General features: G+C 44.8%; 1 protein-coding gene across 1 annotated transcript; it reads right to left on the reverse strand.

The window, feature by feature from the left end:
* Window positions 1–872: 872 nt before the first annotated feature.
* Window positions 873–3,440, reverse strand: LOC105060681 (guanine nucleotide-binding protein subunit beta). Its single transcript, XM_019851880.3, is given in 4 exon segments — window positions 873–1,161; window positions 1,163–1,503; window positions 2,858–2,952; window positions 3,054–3,440. Coding segments are annotated over 4 exon segments (627 nt in total). The 5' UTR covers window positions 3,160–3,440; the 3' UTR covers window positions 873–1,076.
* Window positions 3,441–20,429: the final 16,989 nt, after the last annotated feature.

Here is a 20,429-nt window from a genome sequence, read left to right on the forward strand (position 1 = left end):
TGAATTCAATCATCCATATATATGGGGCATAACTGATGTTTTAGAGTTGCAAAACAAATAATTGGCCATTGTGCCTTGTTGATTCAAAAACCATTTACCATATAAGAAGTATATTTAATGTAGCATACTATATATCAACAAGTTCTTTATTTAGTAATATTATTGATTTTTTTTAGTCTCTTAGAAACACACAAAGTCATGAGAAAGAATAATTGGTACAAGACTATGATATATCAATTACTTAAATTAATCAATATGACTAAAACCTCAATGTGTTATTATATAATTTTATATATTTGATAGAATTTTTAGTACAATTAGTCATAGAAATAACACATAAATAAATAATGGACCCTAATATGAAATGCACATAGCCAAATAGCAGTGTCTATCAAATAGTTACATAAAATAATTTGAAACATGGTATTGGATTTGGACATATTGATTTATTTGCTAGTAATCTCAATAATTTTTACGAGAAAACTGAGCTTGGGAGAATATGTTTACATAATGCACAGAACCTTTGGTAATTGAAGTTTATACTGATGTTTATACTGAAATGTACCGTTTGCTAATTGAAGTTCAGCACAGAAAGATACAAAGGGGAGGAAAATATACAAAAGTACAAATGGATAGAACTATCTTTGTTCTAGCGCAAAATTATCAGAATTCTGGCAAGGTGATCTAATACCTATATGCAAACTAAATATATAAGAATTAGATGGAAACCTACATAGGATCATCTGTTTTGGATGGACAATAAATATTCCTTCAATTTAGGTCAAGACCACCACAAGTTTGTTCAAAAAAAGAAAAAAAAAAAAAGCTTTCAGCGGATGGAATTCCTCTAAAAATCAAAGATCACAGATGGATTATTAACCAAAAAGAGACCTATAGATTTTGTCACGGTAATTGACATCACGTACAAAGACAGTTGTGAAATATCTTTTCAAATAAAGACAATAGGCATTCATCCAATGTAAAACTAAGCTACCTTTGGCCGAAACAAACTACAAAACTTTATGACTGAAGCATTTTGGTTTCTAGTACATGACTTCATGACGGGATCTGTGCAATTACCTCAACACATCAGCTGTGTGTCCTGATGGAAATTCACCTCCAAAGATGGAGATCCTCTGACCAGTAGTAACATCCCATAAAACACGTCTGATCCCCTGAGGTGGTAATTAGTCAAGTTTCCTGATCTGGGACATACTGACAAGACGATACATAGCCCTTGTGCCCAGTAAGTATTCTTGATATTGGTATATTTCCATTTCTATCAACTTGAGAATTGAGATTGAAAATAGAGCATGCACCATCAAGACCACCACATGCAACAGACTGACTGTTGGGGCCAAAGGTACATGTCATGACCCATGCACAGTGAAGCTTTATAGCATGTGTTTTCTGGCTTGTTAACGCATTCCACACAATTAATCACCCATCTTGAGAAGCACTAACTATCCAATTCCTTTCAGGAGCCCAATCCAGTGAATAGACCTGACAAGGTTCTTAGAAAACCATATTCATCAGTTGCTAATTAAAGGTGGAAATTTGAGTTTTGATCTCTAAAAGACTAGATCCATAACTAATCCAAAATAATATGAAAGGTCACCATGCAGCAAAAAGTTAAAATGTAATAAATTTCACATGTCCACATCCACTCACAAATGCCTGACTTAATATCACAATCACAAATGCCACAGTAATGTGCAATTTGACTTATAAGTTGAAATAGAATATCTAACTGAGCAAGGAAAAAGCGGTCAACATCTCCTTGCCCCAACCCGAGAATGCAGTAGAAAAAAATGAGATCAATTATTGCAGGAAGAGAAAAATGATATAGCATTTAGAGTTGATAATACCGAACATGTTTCTTGGTTTCCTTAGTTTTATATCTTATACCTTACATACACATATACAAAGTTTCCTAGAAACATTGGTTCATTTTAGTTCTAACTTAATCTTATTGTTGGGGGCCTCCCAATCCCCCTCCACTGTTTCTTATCAAAGATTATCTTATCTCAAGAATTGTTCTAGATTATGATTAACAAATAAAGTTCGATAGACTAATTGACTCGAGGTGAACCATGATACATCTTCCAATAAAGAAGCCTATAGACTCGAAATATTGTTTCACCTATTGTCAATTTCTTGTCTGAACTTAATTTTCACCTATCAAACATTTCTTATGGGCCAAGAAACATATCATTTCCAATTTAAGCATTTAACCAGTGCAGCATTTCATCATTTCCAATTGCATCATATAGCCTATGGAAATTAAATGGTGTAAGTTGGAACAACAATGAAAAGAGGAATAGCCAACAAGGAAAAAAAATTCCTTCAGAAAAAATAATTACAAGAACCCAAAGAATGATTTTGAAGTAAAACATCAGTGGTCGCTAATTTTGGCTTTGCATGGTTGATTTGCATAGAGCAGAAAAGTTTTTAGGTCACCTTCGCACAGCAAACCAGCTAAGTTTCACACATTTTTTTTTCGAGCATTGTGTGACAAACAATCATTCAGAACATCCTTTTGCCCTGTGTTTTCTTATTACATCAAGCTTCTCCAGTTCATCAGCAATTCTAATATACACCAAAAAAGAAACGAGAAAAACAAGTACTTCATCTTTCCAGTATAAAAGGTTGAAATTTCACAGTCTATTAACAGTTCCGGATAATCATGGAATCCACATTTAACAAAAATATAATGTAATCCTCATTTAACAAAAATATCACGTAAAGGTAGTTTTCAGACAAACCCATGAACTCAACTAACAAAAACGAAGAAAGATGCAGCAAATGCGCAAAAAATCTCATCTTTATGAAAAAATTAGCGAAGGATCGAACCTACTTTCCCTGTATGACCCTGCATGGTCCTACAGCAAACCAGATCCGTGGAACCAAGGCTAATCGCTGTTTTCCCATGGCTCTTAGCATACCCAGCAACTGAAAAAACAAAAGAAGAAAAAAAAAATAAAATCATTGTTCCCAAGGGGAAAAAAAATTAAGGGGACAAAACGCCAAGAACAAGAACACGAGAATTCCACCATCGGTGTGGAGCAGCGCCTGCCGCCTCCGTTTCAACCGCTCGCGCAGACCGTTCACTGTCGCCTTCGCGGCGATGTGCCGCTCATTCAGCTCAGCAACAGACATATACAAAACCTAACCCTAACCCCGACCACAGTGTTTCAAAACATCAGAGTTCTGCAGCCATGACCGGCCTCGCTCTAGCTCGATCCGAGCCCTAATCCACCATCCCCACTCCGAGAGCACCAATTTCGGAGCAGAACGAAGGGAGAAACCGATCAAGGGTTAGAGTTCGCTGGTGGCGAATCGAGGACGAACAGAGAGAAGAGGACAGAGAGCAGCAAGGGAACCTCAGAGAGAAAGGAGTAGTGAGTGGTAATGTCGGAGAGTGAAGGCCGAGAAAGGGAGCCGGAGGATAACACGCACGCCTGGGGGCCGTCTAGGGAGACCACCCAGATCCCACGGTGGATAACACGCCACATCAACCCTTGCATTTCACGAATTCCCGATTGCGCGTTTTCCACCGTGCACGGCTCCCAGATGTGCGCTGGTCTAGCTGGACGTGGTGCAGGCAAGAATTTCTCGAGCCGGAGGGGCGACGTAAGTCCTATTGACACGTGTCAAAAGGTAATTTAGGACAGACCGAGAAATTATTGCATGCACCAGGTGCAAATGAACAAATCCCAGAGTATATGTACTGTGGAGAGAGTGCAATCGGGAATCGACGAAATACAAGGGTTCGCGTGGCGTGTTTTCCACCGTGGGATTTGCGCGGTCCACTTAAACCTGGTGCATACAATACGGAGGCGAGATCTAGGGCCGCCGCGGGGCCTTACGAGACGCAGCTGGGTGAAGCAAACCTTTTACTTTTTCTAAACCCGTTCTACGGTGGGAAGATATGATGCGAAAGTCCGTCAACTCTTTCATTGACCGATCAATCCATATACTTTTCTATATAAATAAATTATTTTTTTATAAATAATATTTATTTATTAAAAAAATTATTCAACAAAAAAATAAATCATTTTTCCTCCAAAAAAAAAATTATATATCCTTAGTCCTATAATAATAATATAATAATATAGAATCTTATATATAATATAACATAATATTATTATTACAATAATATTTTATTATTTTAATATAATATATTATTATGATAATATAATGTCATAGTATATCTTATTTTATTATTATAATATAATATCAATATCTTATATTATTATAATAAATATAATATAATAATATTATATTTTAAGTTATATTAATATATACTATTTTATTATATATAATATAATTTATTATATTTATGTAATATTATATATTATAACATGCATAATATAATATAATATAATATATAATTATATTTATATAATAAAAAATTTATGAAAAATATGGATAGATTTTAACAATTTATCTAAAGAATTAGTGATGCAAAAGAACATAAATAATAAATTTTTGAATTATTTTTCAATATATAAAAAATATAATAAATTATTTTTTATTTAAATTTTATTTAAAAAATATTTATTTAAAAATATATAGATTCATAAATAAAATTTTTATCCTCAAAAGAATGGAACCAAAGGTAACCCAGGTAAACCATTTACTAGAGATCAGAAAAACGCAAGAGCATTTGCTACATGGCTGTGATTTGGTTAATCATAAATGAGCCCCATGCATGCAGGGTGCAAAAATCTAAAATATTAGAGACAGATATTTCTTAAAAAGAAAGAAAAATGATGGCAAAAGAGTAGTGAGAATTATGTCCAAAAACTAGAAATGAAACCACTCTCACGTGGGATGCATTTAGTTGTGCAGGCGGTCGTGATTCTATTAAAAAAAAAATCATGAAATAATATACTACTTTTCCTTTTGAATTCTCAAAAGATAATGTTGTTTGATTTTTGTTTTAAGTACAGTTCGGGCCTTCCATGGCTCAGTTCAGGAACAATGCTTCTACTGGCTTGGTATTGAAAGTTTAGTATGTTTTATCAAAAAAATATATATATTATGGTAGGTGGTAGGTTTTTTTTTTCTTCTTTGTTAAAGCATGAATGATCGATATAGACAGGTTCAATACCATAGGCTGAACTAAAAGCTGCATGGAAAGGTCTTCGTGCAGCCATTTAGATGTTGGGTTCCTGAGCGTGTGAAGGGAGCAAGATTGTTCAACTATAATCCAATGGGTATACCAACAAAAAAAAAAAAAAACACTATAATCCAATGGGTCAATCAAATGCAGTATGTTCATGCTGATACCAGCTCTTTGTCAGGAGATTTGGATCACCTGCTGTAGCCTGTCCTTTTCTTAAGCAACAATTTTTTTTTTGTGATAGTTTTCTATGGAATCAAAGGAAAAAAAAAAAAAGAGATTTGAGAAGATAGGAGAAAGAAAACATACAGCATGCATAAATTTGTATAGATCGGTAACAAATCTATGTAAACAGATACCTGCATGTATACAGACATATGTACATACATACATTTGTACGTGCATACCTACACACAAGAAAAGATTTCTACTCCTTTCAATGGATGTGTGTATATGTATGAAATGATATATACATGCATGCATACATATGTACATACATATATATATAGAGAGAGAGAGAGAAAGAGAGGGAAAATAACCATATCTTTTTTGGTTAAAAATCAATAGCCAAGCATTCAAATCAAAAACTCACACTATTGATGGTGGCCTATATTACTAAACATATCTAAAAATTAAAAAATCATATATTTATGGACCAAAAATATTATATATTTTAATGATCTCTAATTTATATGTCAAACAGATACAAAAATGGATGCTTCTTATTATGCTTATATACTAAATACATGATAAAATATTTATATTGAGAATCTGTCTGACCAACCATAATCTATATATATTAAAATATGTATAGATTAAACATCAATACAATTTAAGTAAAATATAGGTTCATATCATTTTAATTGAATATTTTATTTTTACTTAATGCATAGGACAAAGACCACCAACATGTGTTTTTTCTACTTTTAGATATTTTTAGTGAGGTAGATCATGATTGATTTTTCAGTGTAACATACAACCCAAAACCCTACTAGGTCCAACTTACGAAAAAAAAACACTTAAGCCAGCACATGCTCTAGGACACGGAAAAAAACTGCTGAAGGAGTTCTTCTTCCTCGTCCAACGAAGACTCCAACTTCGATTTGGAGTCAAATTCTAGCTTATTTTCTCTCCGTTTGGTCCTCTATTTGAAGGGGATCCGTCTCTTTCTTAAAGCCAACAACCCCAGCCCGAGCTTCTGCCTCTATTTTTCTCAAATCTTCTCTAGAAAACTCATGATTGATCGCACTGTGTTCGCTGGAAATCGGGACCAACTATTGCCGGAAATAAGATAAGGATCTCTTGAATCTTTGCTGATCCTTCTCCTCGTTATTTCTAAACCTTAGATCTTTGATTTTGCCAGCTATCACTGGATTTTCTTGGAAAAATAAAGCCTCTGAATTTTTTTCTTATTTTTTATGGTTATTTTTTGATTTTCTTCCTCACTATTTCTTCGATCGCACTGTTGTGCTCTTTCTTCCGGCCATGGGAGCCATCAGCTGCTTTGGGAAATAAGGAGATCAGAGGGTCCCTGCTCCATCAAAGAAAAGTGGAAGAATAAAGAAGAAAAGAGAGAGAGAAAAAGAAAAAAAAAAAGAAAAAGAAAAAGAAAAGAAAGAGAGTACAGAACTTTGATTTGAATATATGTTTATCCCTTGCCGAAAATCTCCAACCCTATTGCATCCCCACCAAAAAAAAAAAAAAAAGAAAAAAAAAAATCAAGCAGGGACGATGGCAAGCATGCAACAAACTCCAGAGCAAGCAGTACCTAAAATATTGCAAATTTGAATGGAATGAAAAAGTGGTGCATTCCAGTTTGTTCCCCTTCTTATTTTCATTGGATTTTAGAAACGGATCCATTATTTATCTAATGATCATTATATTAGCATACAGCACTAAGGAGCCCATGCACCAATCCTTACCGCCCACCATTAGAAAGCAAATGGTCCAAGAGGTAAGAACCAAAAACCTTGATCATCCATTTTTGCATAAGATCCAGATCTTCTCCGATCTCAAATTGAACCGGCGAGGGCATGCCTTTCATTCATGGCCATTTGTGATTGGCGTGAGAACCATGATTGGAAATGATCCACCGCTGGTATATATACAGCAACTTATCCAATCGAAGCAATCAAGCCCATCGCCGATGGCTGTGATTGAAAGCTTTAGTGCAAGCCTTGACAGGATAAGATCTCCATCCTCTAATATAAGGTTATATAAAGCAAAAAAAGTAGGTGATCCGGTTGTATCTTTTGCACAAAAGAATGGTCGATCTTTTCTGCAATGCCAACTATTGGATCGTGCCTTCCACAAAGTTCAAAGCATTCAAATCTCCTCCATTTAGATGGATCTTGTTGCAGCCAGTCTCCCGTCGTCCGATCACCGAGGTCGCACACCTGCAAGAGAAGTCCTCACAGATCGGAGATGCCTCCGATGGGGACCCTCTGACAGTCAAGTCAGAGAGACTAGGTAATAGCGGAAAATCAAAGGCTCAACTCGAGAAGGCTAGGGAAAGCTTGGGAGCTGGAGGGAGCGTCAGAGAGTTTACCAAGACTGTTGCCTTATCCCTTTTTATAGTAGAATGTGGCGTGGTCCCGCCATTAATGGTGCAGACAACTGGAGAGTTGTCAAATCGTCGGGGGCTATCAAATCGCCGTGGGCTGTCAAATCACCGCGGGTTGTCAGAACGAACCCATATCTTCGGCAGGACAATGCCCCAAGACGATTGCACAGCATGTCCTTGACAAGACAACAGCCCAAAGCGGTCGTACGGTCCTTGGGCGGGCTGGCCGACTATACATCGGTATTCGGCTGTCGGGACGTCGGGTGCCACCCCCGACAGTGAGTCGGTGATTTGGGCTCCGCCGCTTGGCTGGTCGGGAACAGAATGGGTCTGCCCGACCGACACACCTTCGATCGGATAATATCGGCAGCTATTGTTGGCAGTCGTCGGTTTGTGCGGTCGGTAGAGTCGGGTGTCGGTCGGACAGGTCCGAGGGTGAGTCGGCGTAAAAGGGGTCGGTCGGTATATCCCAACAGTTGCCTCTCCTCCCACTCCTGAGTAGGATGTCATGCTGGCTAGCGTCTCTGCGTGGGCAATGGCTTCGGACGAAAAGAGTGGATATCCATCGTGCCATACTCTGATTCTGGCATTCCATCACGTCACGCTCCGACTCTGACGATCGTACCAACGAATGGCCCGGTGTCAGACGTCCCATTGGGAACGTGAACTGCCATCCCATTGGGAACAGGAACCACCGTCTCCGTCGTCTCCTCGGAAACTTGAACCACCATTTCCTCGGGAACACAAACCACCGTCGGTTAGTGAATCCCGAGATGCGATTTTTTTGCCACGTGGCAGGGGGCCATTGGGCTGAACCCGTTCATACAGATGGAGGCGACGTGGCTAGATCTGGTGGTGGGTACATCAAATTGTCGGACAGAGGAAGGACCCAGGCACCGCCACGTGTCGACATCTGGAAAGCCCTCATCCGACGTGCTTTCATCTCGACCGTTGATGGGCCTTATATATATGCGGCCACTTGCATCCAAAATTTCACTTTTGCTGCAAATCTGCTCCTGATGCTGAGGCTTTGTCGAGTTGTCCCCCAGTTCCAGATAGCTATCTTGGTGCTCTCCCTTCGAAAAGTTCTTCTTGGAGTTTTGTCTGTCTTTGTCTCCTTGCTCCCTTCCCTCTTCGCCATTTTCTTTTGTTCTCCTTTCTGGGGCTAGCGTCATGGCTAGAACCTCTCCACGAGGAAGTCAGTCGGGGAACCCAACCGACGACTCACGGTCGACCCCGGAGGTGGAGGTTTCTTCACTTTCGGGGGCAAACATCGAACGGCTCAGGGAGCAATACAGTATCCCGGAGCAGTTCGAGCTCTTCACCCCTGGGGCTGAGGGTCGGGTTAACAACCCGCCTCCGGACCAGATGGCCTTTTATGTCGAGGACCTTCGGGCAGGTCTTCGCTTCCCGATTCCGGAGTTCGTCTAGAACGTTCTGGATTATTACGGGCTTTGTCCAGCTCAACTGACGTCGAACTCAGTCCGACTGATAATCAGCTTCGCATTGTTGTGTCGGCTTTTGCCGACCTATCTTCGTATCTCTCTCTTTCGGGCATTCTTCATCCTTCGACCCCACCTGAAGGCCCGAGGGTGGTGGTTCTTCAATCCCCGGAAGGATCTTTCGTTCATCATCGGTCTTCCATCTTCGATTCATGGGTGGAAGAACTAATTTTTTTTTGCCTCCTCTCCACTTCTTTGGGGGTTCCCTTCTCGCTGGGGGGATCCTCGGACTCAGCCGAATGAGAACAGTCGGGTGGAGAACGAGGATCGAAAGGATTTTCACCAACTGAAGGATGTGTCAGTGCCAAAGCAGAGGGAGCTCATCACCAAGCAAGCTCTGTACGATGCCGGCCTAAGTTTGGTTCCTCGCTTAGGTACATCTCGGTCTGTCGGTCGTCCTTTATCTTTTCTATCCGTCTTTGGACTTGCGCTGATCCTTCTTTGAAATTGCAGGGATGCCGTCGAGAGTGAGGCTGACCGACGCCGATATTCGATAACATGCGGTGAGAAAGATGCCAGCGCACGGGGCCGAACCATCGCGGCCTCCCAAGAGGCCTCAGATAGCATCGCTGACCGACCTTGCGGTGATGGGAGCGCAGCCCGACGCTGAACGTGCGTCGGGCTATGAGCCTATCATTGCTCTGTCGGCGCTGGTGGTGCCACCTGAGGGGCCATCCGAGGAAGGGGCGAACGAGGGGGCAGCCGAAGGAGTGTCGACTCCCCCACCAACAGAAGAGGTTCGGGCCGAAGTACGTGAGCCCGAACGACCTGCAGTGACCGCCCTCGCGGCCTCGGGATGGACCCAATCGAGCTCAAGCTTCCCATCCCTCTTCGATTTTTGGGCCTGGGCGGTCGGACGAAGGAAGGCTCCGATGGCGTCGGGCGACGACACAAGGTCGGTCGGTCGAGCCGCGTCATCCGACGTCCAACTTTTCGAAGGAGTGTCGGCCCTGGCCAATCATGATTTGGCTAGGAGGTTGTGCCAAGCAACCATTCTCCCGGTCGACCGGGAGATCATGAAGAGTCGGCCAGTGTCCGACATGCTTTCTTCCTTTTATCTGACTATGATCCAGGTGAGCTCCTACTCTTCCTTTCTCCTCTTCATTATTATTTTTCATCAATTCGGTTTTCTGACAGTCGACCTTCCGTCCGCAGCTGATCTATAATATATCCGAGCTGGAGGTCGGATATCGAAGGTTCGACGACGTCCGGGCGGCCTGGAAGAAGAAGGCAGAGATCGCCGAGGCTGAGAAGGCGACGCTGGTCGACCAGCTGAAGTTATTGATCGATCGTGAGGCTAGGCTCGAGGAGGAGATCTCTCGACTCACCAACGGCCTAGCCGTCTCAGAGGCCGAACTTCAGTCGGCCCGTGAGTAGGTTCGGCGCAAGACCCGCTCCGTTCACTGACTGAGGCACGAGAGGGACGGCTGCATTAGGGAACTCGAGGCCGAGCGTAAACAGCTTCGCATTAGCCTGGAGAACCTGGCCAAGGCTGAGGAGAACCTGTCCTCCACCCAGGCCGACGCCAACATATTGAAGGCAGAGGCGGAGTCGGCCAGGGAGGCACTGGGTCGGGCGGTGGAGGACTTTCGTGGTTTGGAGGAGTACCGGGAGGATCTCCTCGAGAGCGGCTTTGCCTCCTACCGGGTGGGGTACGAGGACGCCCAAGAAGCGATCCAGAGTTTGCACCCGAAGCTCGACCTGAGCGGGATCGTCCCTCCAGGGTCGGAGGACCAAGCAGCAGAGGGAGAGGCCGACCCACTGCCGACGGAACGAGTCGCCGAGGACGAGGTGGCTCCAACCCCCGATCCCTCATCGATCGAAGCGGGCACGCCGGTTGCTCCCGAACTATACCCGGTGGAAGAAACCGACTCCGACGAATAGTCGGAGTATCCGCTCTATTATCCTTGTACTTTTTTACTTTCTGTTCAGCCTTTGATATCTGTAATCGGGCCTCGTCCCAATTTTGTAATCGGAATTCGTCCCAATTTTGACTTAGTAAAATCAAAGACTTCTCACTTTTTTTTGCATGTAGTTGAATGTGTTTGATCGTCCGAACCATCTCTAGGTGCATAGGTCGTAGTTCCGACATGTCCCATTAGGACGTTCAGTAGGATCCAGCATAGCCGATCAAAGTGATCAGTGGCATGCGCCCCGCTAAGGGTAGAACAAGCCCCGATCACAGGTCGGCATTCCGACTACCGCGTAGGCTGCTTAGGATCCGATGGTCGAGAGCTGTACAGATCGTAGGTTGAGCGTCTATCGTCCAGGCCTTGGTCGGATGCGCACATGGGGTCAGGTGTCAGCCAATCCCCAAACGTGGCTCATCGACACAACCATTCCGTAGAGTCTGATAGTCGAGTAGCGTCCAATGCATTCGGATAGGACAACGATGGCAAGTCGAATACCCATTGTCCGACCCTTGATCGGGCGTGTACATCAGGACGTACGATAAACGGTGGCAAGCCGAATATCCTTCGATCGATCGTGATCAGGTCCGTTCGTCGCAAGTCGAATACCCATTGCCCAGACCTTGGTTGGGTGGGTACGTCGCGGTCGTCTTGGCATTTTGCCCTTTCTTAGTCGAAAGTTAGCCAACGACGTCAGTTGAAGCCCTTTGCCTTCAGAGACGGGGGCCATCGTAGACATTTTGCTCCTCCGATCCCTGTTGTAGAATCCGATATGTCATCGGTGATCAGGACGTAGATTGAGCCGTAGATTCGACGACCGAAGCGTAGGTTTCCGACGAGACGTAGGGCTCAAGTCGGGGCATCGAGGCTCGTTCTTCAGGCAAGAGCCGACCCTCAGCAGAGGGCCAAACTTCGCGGACTCTGGAATTCTAAAATTATATTGTATTCCAAGCAAGAAGGGCATACAGAGTTTATTGATAATACAATTTCAGATTGTCAACATTCCAAGTTCGGAGAATAGCCGTCCCTTCTAAGGTCTCAAGTCAGTAGGCACCCAGCTTGCAAGTGTCGGTTATCTTATAGAATCCTTTCCAGTTCGGGAACAGCTTCCCTTGATCCTGAGGCTTCGAGACTTTCACCTTTCTCAAAATCAAGTCTCCGAGTCTGAAGGACTTCGGCTTGACTTTAGCGTTGTAGTATCGGGCCACTTTCTGTCGGTAGGAAGCCATGCGGAGTTGAGCCTCATGTCGGAGTTCGGGAAGGAGATCCAAGTCAGCTCTCCGACACTCAGAGTTGTCTGGCTCACAGTATTGCTCGACTCTAATTGATGGTAGCCCGATCTCTAGTGGGATCATTGCCTCCATCCCGAAGGCCAGGTTAAAAGGAGTTTCCCCAATCGAGACACGAGGTGTCGTTCGGTACGTCCAGAGGATCGAGTGTAATTCCTCGACCCAGAGGCCTCTAGCTGCGTTCAATCGGATCTTCAGTCCATGCAGAATGGTCCGGTTGGCCACTTCGACTTCTTCATTGGACTGTGGATGCCCGATCGAAGTCAGCTTGTGCGTGATATGAAACCTCGCACAGAACTCCCTGAAGTCGTTGTTGTCGAACTATCGTCCATTGTCGGTGATGATGGTGTGCGGTAGCCCGAACCTAAAGATGATGGACTTCTGGACAAAGTCTTCCATCTTATGCTCGGTAATTTATGTCAGAGGTTCGGCCTTCACCTACTTGGTGAAGTAGTCGATTGCGACAACTATAAACTTTCTTTGACCAGACGCCGAAGGGAAAGGGTCGAGTATGTCAATCCCCCATTGGGCGAAAGGCCACGAGGCGACAATGGCAGTCAGTTGGTTGGCATGGCTCGCACCTCCGAACCAGGTCAACCGCGTCTTTCTTCATGGTGGGCCAGTAGTAACCCTACCGCGGACTTTGTAGGCCAAGGATTTGCCCCCCAGGTGACTCCCGTAGATCCCTTCATGCACCTCCCTGAGTGCATAGTCTGCATCCGTCGGTCCGAGGCACCGTAGCAAGGGAAGGGAGAACGACCTTTTGTAAAGTCGCCTGTCCATCATTACGTACTGGGAGGCCACCCATCGGAGTCGGTTGGCTTCCGCAAGATCTTCGGGGTTGGTTCCGTCGGTCAGGTACCAGACGATCGGGTCCATCCAACTTGGCTCGATCGTCAGTTGCAGCATCTCCTCGGCCCTATCGATGCTCGGTTGCTTGAGGCTCTCCATGAGTGTCCGGCCCAGAGTGCTATAGGCGGACGTCGCGAGTCTGGAGAGTGCATCGGCCCGAACGTTCTCCGACCTGAGAATGTGGGAGATCTCGAAATACTTGAGGTGTGCCACGAGATCTCTCACCTTCTGAAAATATTTTACCATGATCGGGTCCGGCGTCTCGAATTCGTCTTTGACTTATCCCACGATCAGCTGGGAGTCGGAGAAGACTCTGAGGCTGTCGATCCCAAGCTCCTGCACCATTCTCAAGCTAGTGAGAAGCACTTCGTACTCGGCTTGATTATTAGAAGCTTTGAAGTTGAATCGGAGGGCGTACTCGGTAACCACCCCCTCTGAGTTGGTGAGCAGGAACCCGGCATCACTCCCTTGGGCATTGAAAGCTCCATCTATGTGTAACACCCAGGTTGACCCGGGGTCACATTCGAAGGTTGCAGCTTCTTTGGAGCTCCCGTCTTCCGACATTTGGTCAGCTGTCGGGCATTCCACAACAAAGTCGGCTAGGACTTGGGCTTTCAAAGCAGGATGCGATCGGTACTGAATGTCGAACTCGCTCAACTTTACCGTCCATTTTGCCAGTCGTCCTAATGTGTCGGGACGACGGAGGATCGCCCTCAGGGGCTGGTCAGTCAGGACCACGATGGCATGTGCTTGGAAATACAGACGGAGTTGTTGCACGGATATGACCAGGGCAAATATCATCTTTTCCACCTTTGAGTACCGAGTTTCGGCCCCATGGAGCACCTTGCTGGTGTAGTATATGGGCTGGTGAATTTGGCTCTCGCTCTCCCGGATGAGTACCGAACGAACAGCCTCTGGGGAGGTAGCCAAATAAAGATACAATGTTTCTCCGACTTCTGGCTTCACAAGCAGGGGCAGAGAGGTCAGGTACTTCTTTAAATCTTCAAAAGCTTGCCGGCACTCATTCGGCCAGAAAAAATCCTTCATCTGCCTCAAGATTTTGAAGAACGGAAAGCACCTCTCAGCCGACTGAGAGATGAATCGGCTGAGCGTGATGACCTTCCCATTGAGTTGCTGCACCTCTTTTTTGCTGTTCGGGTGCCGCATGTCCATAATCGCCCTTATCTTCTCGGGGTTGGCCTCGATTCCACGTTAAGAAATAAGGAACCCGAGGAACTTTCCCGAAGCTACCCCGAAGGCACACTTGGTCGGATTTAACTTCATCCGATGTTGCCGAAGGATGCGGAAGGTTTCTTCCAAGCCTTGGACATGGTCTGAAGCCTGTGCGCTCTTCACCAGCATGTCGTCCATGTAGACCTCCATATTGCACCCGATCTGATTCTTGAAGACTTTGTTGACGAGGCGTTGGTAGGTGGCTCCGGCATTCTTCAGACCGAAGGGCTTAACTCGGTAGCAGTAAAAGTCCTTGACGGTCACGAAGGCCGTATGCTCTTCATCCTCGGGCGCCATCCAGATCTGGTTATATCCGACAAAGGCATCCATGAAGCTGAGCAGTCGATGTCCGGACGTCGCATCCACCAGTTGGTCGATCTTTGGCAGTGGGAAGCTGTCCTTCGGGCATGTCCGATTCAAGTCGGTGTAGTCGATACAAATCCTCCACTTTTCGTTGGCTTTCTTCACCATGACGACATTCGCGAGCCAATCGAGATAGGTGGTTTCTCTGATGAAGCCGGCCTCGAGCAACTTGTCCACTTCCTCATTGATGGCCCTCTGTCTTTCGGGGGCGAATGCCCGTTTCTTCTGTCTCATCTGCTTCGCGCCAGGGGCGATGTTAAGTCGGTGAGTCATCGTCTCCGGAGGTATGCCGGACATATCTGCTGCTGACCAAGCGAATACGTCAGTGTTATCCTCCAACAGTTCTATCAGCTGTCGTCGCTCCAAATCGGTCAACTGCGACCCGACCCAAACGACCTGCTTAGGGTTCCTTGTCATCGGGATAGAGATTAGTTGTTCAGCCGGTTCACCCCGCTCCTCCTCTTCCCGTTGGTCCAGCTTGTCAACCGTCAGGGAGTCCTTCGACTTAGTGCTTTGAGTAGAAATTTGGAAGCACCACCAAGCGAGTTGTTGATCCCCGCGCATCTCTCCGGCTCCATTTTTTATCGGAAACTGAACCAGCAGGTGGTACGTCGAGACTATCGTTCTAAAAGCATTTAGCCCAGACCTTCCAAGTATGGCATTGTAGGCCGAAGGTACTTGGACGATCGTGAATGTCATATGGATGGTGTTTTGTCGTGGTTCGGTCCAGCTGTCACGGAAAGAGTAATTTCTCCTTCCACCGCGATGGCTTCTCCGGCAAAACCCACGAGGGGCGTAGAGACCCTCCTGAGTCGGTCGGTCGACAGTCGCATTCGAAAAAAAGTCGAGTAAAACAAAACATTAGTTGAGCTTCTATTATTGATAAGAATCCTTTTTACATCATAATTCGCGATTGTTGCCGAGACAACAACAGCATCATCATGGAGAGTTTGGATTCCCAGAGCATCCTCATCTGTGAAGATGATTACATTGTCCTGGCGCAGCCGCTTCGTCGACTCTTCTCCAGCAGTCGTCCCCCGATTCAGTCATCTGGAGATTATGTTGATGACTCCAGTCGTAGGCCGATTATTCACCGCCTCTTCAGTTGATTGGGATTGTCAGTCGTTAAGGGGCCGAGCTGGCGGATCCCTTCGATACTTTTCAAGATAGCCTCATCGGATGAGGTCCTCTATCTCATCCTTGAGTTAGATGCATTGCTCGATGGTATGACCGCGGCTCCGATGGAACCGACAGTACCTTCTCTGATCGAGGCTTTTTGCCTTCAGAGGCGGAGGCCGTCGCAGATATTTCGCTCCTTCAATCTCCATCAAGATCTGCGCACGAGAAGCAGAGAGGGGAGTGTAGGAGTCATACCTGTGATGCACCAGCTTCGGACTTCGCCATCGGGGCGATCTCGGGCTCCGTCGTTGGGGTGAGACCCATTTGTCGGTCGGGGGCCTGCTGGGTTCAGCAAGAGCCTGACCTTTCTTGTGCTTCACCTTTTGGCCCGTGCTCTCGGTCAGGCGTCGGTCGGAAGCTCCTTCGTCTGCACGCATGTGTTTGTATGCGCGGTCCAGCAATTCGACGTACGTCCGAGGGAGGGTCTTGTCCAGAGAGTATGTGAAGCGGGACCCCCTTAGCTCCCTCTTCATGGCCGAAATAGCCATGTCTTCGTTGAGGTCCCGGACCTCAAGCGTGGCCACGTTAAATCGGGCTATAAAGTGTCGTAGAGTCTCATTTTCTTCCTGCTTGAGGGAGAAAAGACTGTCTGAGGTTCGCGGCGGCTTCCGGCTGGTGCGAAATGGGCCACGAAAGAATGTTCGAGCTGCCCGAAGGAGTGGATACTTTCTAAGTGGAGGTCGGAGTACCAGACCCTGGCAGCTTTGTGGAGTGTGGTGGGGAAGCCGACGCAAAGGAGGGCATCGATTGCCCCTTGGATTGTCATGAGAGCCTTGTAGCTCTCCAGATGGTCAATTGGGTCGGTGGAGCCTTCGTAAGGCTCCACATGAGGCATCTTGAACTGACTAGGGATCGATTCGTCGAGGATGAATCGGGAGACAGGTTGGGTGGTCCGAAAGTCGATGTCGTTCGACGACTTCTGTCCATCCGTCTGGAGCTGGGCAAGCCGACGGTCAATTTCTTCAAACTTGCGCTCGTAGTCATTTAACCGTCGGTGTTGAGAAACTCCAAGAGTTGATCCTCCCGATGAATTTGAGAGTGAGGCGGACGGCATTCGTGACCGCTTCTCCCTCCTCGCTCGCTCCAGCTGGGAAGGAGAGGGACGTTGAGACCGGCGGGCATCACGCTGTGGTCGCCTCCCCCCTTCTCGATGGGAGTGGTGAAACGGCTGCTCTTGAGGAGGAGATGGAAGTGGACGCGGGCGTCGGCGGCTGCTTCTGGACGGCATGGGATGCGCCACCGATTGTTCTGTCGGCGGTCGCGGCAACTGAGTCGGTTGCTGCTGGAGATTTTTGACCACATCCGTCAGAACGATCATTTACCGCACGATCGCCACGATCTGTGCCTCGGTGGTCACCACCGGGTGCAGAGAGCTGGGCTCCACCATGGAGGGTGAAGGAGAGGGCTCTTCCTGACGGAAAAAGCACCTCGCCGACCTGGTAGCTCTCGATCGCTGAGCTCTGATTTTCGTCATCTCGAGAGGTCTCTGAAGCTCTAGGGAGCTTGCTATCTTACCTCTGTCGAGCGTTCCCCTACCTGGTGTGCCAAATCTGTTGCGGCCAGTCCTCCGTCGTCCGATCGTCGAGGTCGCACACCTGCAAGAGAAGTCCTCACAGACCGGAGATGCCTCCGACGGGGACCCTCCGACGGTCAAGTCAGAGAGACTAGGCAACAGCGAAAAATCAGAGGCTCAACTCGAGAAGGCTAGGGAACGCTTGGGAGCTGGAGGGAGCGTCAGAGAGCTTACTAAGACTGTTGCCTTACCCCTTTTTATAGTAGAATGCGGCATGATCCTGCCATTAATGGTGCAGACAACTGGAGAGTTGTCAAATCATCGGGAGCTGTCAAATCATCGTGGACTGTCAAATCGCTGCGGGTTGTCAGAACGAACCCATGTCCTCGGCAGGACAATACCCCAGGGTGATTGCACAGCATGTCCTTGACAAGACAACAGCCCAGAGCGGTCGTACGGCCCTTGGGCGGGCTGGCCGACTATACGTCGGTATTCGGCTGTCGGGATGTCGGGTGCCACCCCCGACAGTGAGTCGGTGATTTGGGCTCCACCGCTCGGCTGGTCGGAAACAGAATGGGTCTGTCCGGCCGACACACCTTTGGTCGGATAATGTCGGCAGCTACTGTCGGCAGTCGTCAGTCGGTGCGGTCGGTAGAGTCGGACGTCGGTCGGACAGATCCGAGGATGAGTCGATGTAAAAGGGGTCGGTCGGTATATCCCAACAAATCTTAAAGTGATTATTGTGCGATCTAATGATTAATATTGTAAAAAAAAATCATATTTTTGTGCGACATATACAACCCGGATCTAAATAATAGCTTATCCACCGTTGGTTACAGAGATGTTAGATAGTTGAAATTATACATTTATAACAACTGTCATAATAGTTGATTCCTAAAATTATTATTGGAACCTCTGCTCCTCGTGTACCATACAAGCTGCACCCAGGCCTCATACAGATAAGGCTGCTGCAGACATGAGCTAGGACAATATCTCAATTGGTGTCGCAGCTCTAAGATTTGAATAAAAAAATTGATTCACTTAATTATTAATAGATATATATGTCAAAGTTTAAGTTTGATCGGATTGGAATTGATTTTTGTGACTGAGACTTTTTGTCTCCAGTGGCATCTAGCTCGGCCGATAATAATAAGATCTGGTTTCAGTTGCCAACAAACATTTTTGAATGGAGTAACCTTGTCAAGTTTTGATGCGCAGGCCTGGCTCGACGGAGATGGACATGATGCATCAATAAATATATATATATATATATATATACAAACATTTTTGAATGGAGTAACCTTGTCAAGTTTTGATGCGCAGGCCTGGCTCGACGGAGATGGACATGATGCATCAATAAATAAATAAATAAATATATATATATATATATATATATATATATATATATATATATATATATATATATATATATATATATATATATATATATATATATATATATATATATATATCCTCTAAAGAGAAAATGCATGAGGAGGGATTGTTTCAGATGCTGTTATGATGATGTTATCCATCCAAAACCCTTAAACAAGTCCGTATAATTTAGGTTTAACAATACTAAAAGGATAAATCTTGGTGCAACAGTAATACTGCCCCATAATGACCTGAAGATCAAAAGTTCAAAAATATGAAAACAGCCTCTTTACAAAAACAAGTAAGGTTATGTACATCCACTCCTCCCTAGATCCTAAAATGGAACGAGTCTTTATGTGCTAAGCTACCCATAGATATCACAGGTACTAGTCTATTAGATCCAAGCATAAGCCTTAGCATTATTCTGCGGATAGCAAGTACACTAAGTAGGCAGCAATGTATGTTGGAGTCTACCTTGAAAATATCTACATATTTATATTATATTAATATGAATAGAAACCAGCACCTTGACAGGCCGAGTTGGATTGGATTTAAGATTTGTTTTATTAATATCAGACTTCAAAGGGGTCAATTTAAGCCAGCAATGACTCCGATGGAAAAAAAAAGCATAATAATTAGCTAACTTGATTGCATCATAAACATAATGCAAGGAAATAACGATTGTAATAACACACTGTGATAAAAGCAACTAGATTCTCTAAAAAGGTTTGAGGTTGAAAATAAATATCCTCCAATATTTTGCACTAAGTTCAAAATATCTCCTTGCATTTTGAATTGCTGCAATGTCCATCTTGCAATTTTTTCTTATTGCTCAAATAGCTTCAAAATCCTCCCATTTACATATTGAAACTCTTGGAGTCCCCCGTGAGTATGCATGTAATTGTTGCAATATGTGCATCAAACAGCAGCTAGAGATGTCCATGAGTTATTATTCCACGTGGTAGATTTTGAATCTATTTAAGCAATATAGAAAATACAGAATTGACATTGCTGCAATTCAAAATATAAAAAGATATTCACAATTCAGTACAAAATGCAGGAGATGATTTATATTTAACACAATGATTAATTAACAAATGCTTAGGTATCCATCCAACATAAATTAGTGCTCAACTATGTAATAGTTAAGTGCGACAACATATTATTTCAAAATTCGATGCGGGTTCACAGTCAAGAGATATTCTGCAGTCATGTTTCCCTAAGTCACAGGATGGGCATCAAACTGGAGGAAATCTATTAGTCAGGCACCACTGATGATTAGCTAGTCTTTCTCACCCTTGCTTGGAGCTAGATGGCAAAATACAAAATTTTCACACCAGCTCATGCTCTATTCATGTATTATATCATATAAGATACATCAATTCTATATTACAATGAATCTTTTTTTTTTGGTTGATCTGTGCTTGATCTAAATGATTTCTGATCGCATCAATCAAACATAGTGGATTAGATCCACTGCAGCCTCACTACTAATTCATATATATATATATATATATATATAT

Source organism: Elaeis guineensis, chromosome 2 (genome assembly GCF_000442705.2).
Source record: "Elaeis guineensis isolate ETL-2024a chromosome 2, EG11, whole genome shotgun sequence".
Classification (NCBI taxonomy): domain Eukaryota; kingdom Viridiplantae; phylum Streptophyta; class Magnoliopsida; order Arecales; family Arecaceae; genus Elaeis; species Elaeis guineensis.